This window comes from Alosa sapidissima, chromosome 2 (assembly GCF_018492685.1).
Source record: "Alosa sapidissima isolate fAloSap1 chromosome 2, fAloSap1.pri, whole genome shotgun sequence".
Classification (NCBI taxonomy): domain Eukaryota; kingdom Metazoa; phylum Chordata; class Actinopteri; order Clupeiformes; family Clupeidae; genus Alosa; species Alosa sapidissima.
In genome coordinates this window covers 15350270-15357769 of record NC_055958.1, presented here as the reverse complement: position 1 = coordinate 15357769, position 7500 = coordinate 15350270, and the positions used below count along the sequence as shown (strand labels likewise).

The window sequence follows — 7500 nt, the reverse complement described above, 5'->3', positions numbered from 1 at the left end:
GCACCACTGTCGCTGCCATGCTATAGCCCGGGCAATACACTCGACCGTCAGAACACTCAATTACATTCCCACTGCCCTCCTCGTAGCCTGTGTCAACCACACGTCTACCCACAATCCCTAGGTATATCAGAAACCACACAGTCTGTCATAGATAGTGTGTGTGTGTGTGTGTGTGTGTGTGTGTGTGTGTGTGTGTGTGTGTGTGTGGAAAGGGAGGGTATGTTTAAGTGCATGTTTGTGGGTGTCAGTGTATAAGGGTGTTAAGATGGCAACTGTGGCTTTTTAGCAATAGTCCCTGGAGGTGTGCTGTCTTTTGATCATTCATAGATCACACCTCACACCCCACCGTAACCAGTCATGTCATATCTGCAATATTCCCACTTAGTCCTGAAGGACAGCGCACTTCATAAGACTTTGACTTCTGGCATGTCTTTAAGAAATATGCTGATGTGGGCGTGCGGGGAATATGAAAGCGGATCAGTGACCCTGCTGGTCACAGTGGGTCAGGTGCACAGCCACCGGCAGAGGTGCTGACGACAGCATCCTCTTGTACTGCATCACGACACATCACCAAGGCAGATTATCTATACAGTTCAGTTTAGGCAGAGAAAGTGTGTGTGTGTGTGTGTGTGTGTGTGTGTGTGTGTGTGTGTGTGTGTGTGTGTGTGTGTGTGTGTTTGTGTGACTGAATGTGTATCTCACATGCTTCATCCTTGGCTCCAGGGCAAAGCCTTTGGGACTGGAACGAGCGGCCAGGTGCTTCAGAAGGTGTTTACAGGCCTCAGTCTTCCCAGAACCACTCTCACCACTAAGACAGAGAGAGAGAGAGAGGGGGAGAGAGAGAGAGGGAGAGAGAGGGAGGGGGTGTAATAAGAGTTATATGAGAGTTTGGCAGAGTTGGCAGAGTTTTTGTCTGGTTGATGAATAATAGATAAATCTAGAGAGTGTGAGAGACCAATAAGAAGAATGAACGGATAAGAAAAGGAGAGGAGGAGAGGAGGGGAGGGGAGAGGAAGAGGAGGAGAGGAAAGGAGGAGAGCGATAGGGCTCAGTGGCACAGTGAGGCGATAAGGGCCTGATGACTCATCAGACTTCCTACAGGCTACCAACACTCTGCCCAAGAACATTCACTTCATCTCTCTCCCTCCTGCTCTCTCTCTCTTTATATCTCTCTCCCTCTCTCTCTATCCCCCCCCTCTCTCTCCTCCTGTGCCTCCATCCCTCTCTCTCTCTCTCTCTCTCTCTCTCTCTCTGCTCTGTGTGAATGAGTGGGTGTTTATTTCCAGCAGAGTTCATCCTCCAGTGGCCCAGGGAGAAAAGTTGTCTTTTTCATATCCATGATTGACAGCTGACAAACACCTTGTTCTGCTTCTCCGCTTGCATTCGATAGCTTGTGTGGCCTCCATAATGCATGAGGCAGGCTTGCATAATTCTGGATGTTGGGGTCATTCCACGCTTGACAACATTACTAGCAGATGTGGGTGGAGAAGCCCAAATGACTGGCAGCTTAGATTGGCAGAAAGAAGAAGAGTGAGGAAGCGAGGGATAGAGATAGAAAGAGAGGGAGAGAGAGAGAGAGAAAAGAGATGTCATTTTCACCTTTTTAATCAATCAGTTGAATCAATTAAACTAATATATTCTGTTGTCAGAAATACTTTGGCAGTTTCGTCATACTATTAAATCTAATTAAATGAAACAGAATTGATGTGGAGAAAGGGGAAAGAGAGAGAGAACATGAGAAGAGGAGAGAGAGACAGAGAGAGAGAGAGAGAGAGAGAGAGAGAGAGAGAGAGAGAGAGGGCTGCTGCTGTTGCTCTGAGCTGAAGTCATCTGGGCATGGTCCACATCTGTCAAGCCGTCAGGGTCCACGCTCTCCCCCCCCTTCTCCTCTCCTCTCCTCCCCCTTCTCTCTCCTCTCCTCTCCCCTCCCTTCTCTCCCCTCTCCTCTCCCCCCCCTTCTCCTCTCCTCTCCTCCCCCTTCTCTCTCCTCTCCTCTCCCCTCCCTTCTCCTCTCCCTTCTCCTCTCCTCTCCCTTCTCTCCCCTCTCCTCTCCTCTCCCTTCTCTCCCCTCTCCTCTCCTCTCCCTTCTCTCCCCTCTCCTCTCCTCTCCTCCCCCTTCTCTCCTCTCCCTTCTCTCCCCTCTCCTCTCCTCTCCCTTCTCTCCCCCCCTTCTCCTCTCCTCTCCTCTCCTCCCCACCCCAGCTCTCTCAGATGCTTCTCTCTCCGTTGGGGCTCAGCTTGTCGTCCACACCCATCTGGCCCGTGCTCTGCAGTCCAGCCCTGGGCCTCTGCTCAGGGGCAGAGCCACACTGGCCAGGCCTGCTCCCCCTGGTGTATACAGACCCAGACCCACCCTGATCACATTCAACTTCAAGGGGCTTTCAGCGTATGTGACTTACCCCCCCACCCCCCCAACCCCCCGTTGTAAAATCCTGCTCTGGGAGTTAGGGGACATTACACATTCCCTTAAACAGCTGGACCTAACATGAATTCAGCTGATGCATGTGGATAGGGCGTGTGTGTGTGCATGTGTGTGTGTGTGTGTGTGTGTTCTGACCTTGGACATGTATCTTTTGCAGATAGTTACCACTCACTTCAGCTACAAGGACCTTGACAAGGAGATTGACTCACCGCCCCACTGACTTAAATGGGCTTTTAGAGCTGCTGTCAGCAGTGCAGTGCTGCATCTGTCCATGCTGTCAGTACTGTACTGTATCTGTCCATGCGCTCCTCTGAGTTTGATACATTGTTGTATCTCTGTGCATGTGTGTATGGCAATGTGTGCTCCACTACAGTGGTTTGTCTTTGCTTGTGTATATTTGGGTTTGTGTGTGGGCACCTGTGTGTGTGTGTGTGTGTGTGTGTGTGTGTGTGTACTGTATGTGTGTGTGTGTGTGTGTGTGTTTATTTTCTTGTGTGTGTGTGTGTGTGTGTTTATTTTCTCCTGTGAGTGTATGTGTTTACATGTATGTACTGTATGTGCATGTGCATGTGTGTCTGAGAGTGTGTGTGTGTGTGTGTGTGTGTGTGTGTGTGTGTGTGTGTGTGTGTGTGTGTGTGTGTGTGTGTGTGTTGTGTGTGTATGCATGTGCGTTTGTGTGCCAGCATGTGTGTGTGTCCTCCCTTCACCTGAAGGTGCTGCGGTGATGAATGGCCAAGGCAGAGAGGCACATTCAACCGGCTGCCAGTTCCGCTCTGGCTCAGCACAACTGCACCGGAACACCGCCCGGAACGCCGCTGTTCCCACTTAATTGCAATCAGGGGGAAAATGGCCTTGGTCCAGTGGAGGACAAAGGGATCAGGCACCTTCAACGCCACCCCAGACCCATTAATCTCTCGGCGAGCGTTAAACAGGTCTGGATTCACACGCTGCACCCTCATCAATCTCTCTGGGTGCGTTCAAGATGACCTGGCCAAAGCGGGTTTATCTGGGGAGTGGGCTTCACCAAAACACTCTGTCCTCACTTGAGTTATAAATGGAGCTTGTGTGAGTAATTAAAACTCCCAAATTAAATCCCTTGGAAATAGAGAAACAGATTAAAGTAGCTGGGGGGGGTCTTCTATCGGCTAGCCTCTGTACTTACAATGTAGGTCAATCATTTATGTAGGGCAATGGACTTAAGAAGGAGTGAGTATGATAAGCATTCATGAATACTCTTCTACTAAAATATGAGCGCCAGTTTGACTATTATATGTGCAAAATCATGAAGTGTGCATTTCAGCTGTGCACTATGTAACTTCTCAAATGTGTGTATATGAAAAGGTGACAATGTGTTTGGGCGTTTGAACGTGTGTATATATATATATATATATATATATATATATATATATAGCATGGGGAGCATATTACTAGCCTCTCTCCACTGGTTGCCCATCCAGCACATAATACCATTTTATTGATGGTTTTTAAAGCCCAAAGTGGCCTGGCCCCATCCTACATTGCAGATCTCATTCACCACCACTCAGCCCCCAGGTCCCTTAGATCCTGCAGCATGGGTGTCCTGCATGTTCCACGCACCAGACTCAGGCAAAGAGGCGATAGAGCTTTTGCTGTGGCTGTGCCATGCCTTTGGAATCAGCTGCCACCTTCCATCAGAGATGCTCCCTCCATCACTAGTTCACTACTACCTCCAATCACTAGTTCACTACTACCTCCAATCTAGGCTCAAAACACACCTCTTCTCCCTGGCGTTCCCTGCCCTTTTATGATTGTTATCTGGTTGATATCTGTATTCATGTATTGTCTTTTAATTGCACTATGTACAGCACTTCTGACCCAGAGGAAACCCATTCTGACAGCGGAAGAATGATTATCTATGAATAAATCGTTACATTTCTTGTTGGTGTGCCTTTATTTTATGAAATCTTGGCAAATATGTAGTAACCGTTTTAGAAAAGCAATAAGCCAGTTGAGTCCGTAGGTTACACTCTACATCCATGCACTCATAGATTTATATATATATATATATTGTGTGTGTAGATGTGGATGAATGAGGTGTTGGTGCTCTAAATGTCTGGGGGTGGGAGGGACGCTAGATTGATTGACAGGCGGCCGGTGTCACCTGATGATGAAGCACTGTGGGCGTCGCTCCTGAAGCATCATGTGATAGGCTCTCTCAGCCGAGGAGAAGATGTGGGGCGGGAGGGAGGAGCACAGGCGGCCAGTGGAGCTCAGGTACAGCTGACTCACCTGAGAGATGAGGAGAAAAGAGAGAGAAAGGGATAGAGAGAGAGAGAAAGAAAGAGAGACAGAGATATATAGAGAGAGGGAGATAAGTAGAGGTAAGAGAGAACGGTTAGGCAATAATAGCTAACAATCCTTACAAGAATTCCTAGCAGCACAACCAGACACACCTACACATCTCAGCAGGTGCACACACCTTACATAACACCAAGTGATGTGCGACTTCATACCCCAAAGCAAACTGTAGAAAAATCATCTCACACTCATTAAGATGTTCCTGCCATTACTGTCAAAGAATTTCAACTATGGTATGTTTTCCTTCCAATTACCTCCTGTCAGAGTCTGTAGTGTTTCAGAGTGACAGAACAGAGTCAGTGTTGAAGAGTTCATTCAGCTGGAAACAGCTTTGTCTGTAAAAATGAACTGAGACACCTCTCTGAATAACCGGTATTACTGTGACCTCTCATAGCCAGTCTTGTGGGTTTTGGATTTTTGTTTTGTTTTTACTAAGCATTCATAGTCGGAGCTTTGTCGATCCAACTCTTTCAAAATTGGCCACTTCCATGTGAAATACAGCACATCCCAAGTCCCAGTGGATCAAAATTTGAGGGTAACCAAGGGCGGTGTGTGTGTGTGTGTGTGTGTGTGTGTGTGTGTGTGTGTGTGTGTGTGTGTGTGTGTGTGTGTGTGTGTGAACATGCAGCGTAAGCTGAATAAATGCCCAGTTCAGAGGGAGAAACGGAGGCTAATGCTGAGATCTCATTACCCCTTGCACTGAGCCACTGCTGAACACTGGCTTACTCACATCTAGAGGACACCTCAAGGACACGCCAAACAGAGAGAGAGAGAGAGAGAGAGAGATAGAGAGAGAGGAGGGATAGTTAGACAGAAAGAAATACATAAGACGAACAGACAAAATACAGACAGCAAGAGGAAAGCAAGGGATAAAGAAAGAAAGCAGGAGGCAGAGAGCAAGGGAGAAAACGACAGACATTGGCAGATAAAGAGAGAGAGAGAGAGAGAGAGATCTCCACAGGACAGAGGAGGAAAACGCCACAGCAGTGGCCATCATCCCTTCTCTCCGCCATCATCCCTTCTCTCCGCCATGGTCAGCCTCCGAGCGTAGAGCTGCTCACAGAGCCGAGCTCATAACGGCATTCAGCAGCACGCCACACACTCGGACAGCACACCAGCACTGGAGTCAAACGTGCAGTCGATGAAGACACCATCCCACGGTGAAGATAAGGCTGCGACCCAATTAGAGCTGCCTCTCCCTGTGCAGATTAGAGTCTGCTGCAGCCCTGTAAGATGACTACTTGGTCAGATCAGCTGAATGGATTACGGTCGGAGGAGTAGGGTTAGCTTGATTACTTGATCTCGCAGAGAATCGTTTGGGGTCCTTGTGAGCCAAATGACAGAGATGGAGGAAGTCCAATAGGCTTTTAGAGGACGGTGCTCTGGCAAGGGGAGCTTTGGACTCATTTGACAGGGGCGAAACAGACGTCTCAAGGTCCCCCAGACGAGCCGACATATGTCCGTCTCCCTGTTGCTACGCCACACCCCAAACAGACCTCCGGTGCGGAGGGGGGGGGGGGGGGGTGTGGAGAGGGAAATGATGCCTGAAATGAGGCCTCGAATGTGGGGTGATTCGCCAAGGGGGCCTGTCTGCTCTCCAAAACCAAGGTGGACTTTATAGAGCTACCACACACACACACACACACACACACATGCACATACACACACACATACATGCACACACGCACACACACACACACATACACACATTCTCTCTCTCTCTCTCTCTCTCTCTCTCTCTCTCTCTCTCTTTAATACCTAAATGTTCCTCCATGTCTTGCTTATATCTCTTGCAAGCCCTCCCGTCTCAAGTGCGACCGCAGAAATGGACAGATGGTCATCTTGTCATACTTTATTATGTCGCTCTTATCAATGGCCAACACATGGCGTTCATGCGTCCATGCCCCGGCTGCCATATTTGAGGCATCTGAAGTGTGACAGATGTGTGTTTTTGGACAGGCACTGTGCATGTGGCAGCAGGGATATGTGTGGTCAGTGTGTGTGTGTGTGTGTGTGTGTGTGTGTGTGTGTGTGTGTGTGTGTGTGTGTGTGTGTGTGTGTGTGGGTGTGTGTGTGTGTGTGTGTGTGTGTGGGTGTGTGTGTGTGTGTGTGTGTGTGTGTGTGTGTGTGTGTGTGTGTGTGTGTGTGTGTGTGTGTGTGTGTGTGTGTGTGTGTGGGTGTCTGTTGGAGGGGTGGTTGATGCCTGTAATGCCAAATTTGATCGGTCACTCCACAGACAGAGAAAGGAAGGCGAGTCGGAGTATCAGTGACAGGAAACCAATGAATTATTAATATAGAGGTCCAATCCCATTTCCAACCATATGCACAGGCTATTTATACACAGGGAGGGAGCATGAACACACACACACACACACACACACACACACACACACACAGTAAAAAAATGTATGTGGCCATATACACTAATAGCCACTTCATTCGTTTTACTTACAAGGGTAGAGTAGATAGGGAGGTCCTTGTTTGGGTTGACGAGCAGGAGGATGTGTCCGATGTAAGTCTGTAAAACACAAGCATGAGCAGTGAGAGAAGGACAGTCTGTTTGCATTGCTTTAGTAACACCATTACATTTACATGTAGTCTGTCTGCATTGCTTTAGTAACACTATTACATTTACATGTAGTCTTTTATCAAAAGCCACTCACAAAAAGGGAAATAGTGAAGGTACAGTGCAACAAGGACATGTTAGTGCAGCAATAAGTACTACTCGCATTGTTACACAA

The 7500-nt window shown here is 48.3% G+C and overlaps 1 protein-coding gene across 1 annotated transcript in view; it reads right to left on the bottom strand.

Annotated features, from left to right (window-relative positions):
• Positions 1-7500, bottom strand: part of myo16 (myosin XVI) — a 156174-nt gene that overhangs the window by 87661 nt on the left and 61013 nt on the right. Inside the window, exons 12-14 of the mRNA XM_042084692.1 lie at positions 7212-7277; positions 4563-4690; positions 703-808 (exon numbers count right to left, since the gene is read on the bottom strand). Coding sequence (XP_041940626.1) covers positions 703-808; positions 4563-4690; positions 7212-7277 — 300 coding nt within the window. The remainder of the gene's footprint in view (positions 1-702; positions 809-4562; positions 4691-7211; positions 7278-7500) is intronic.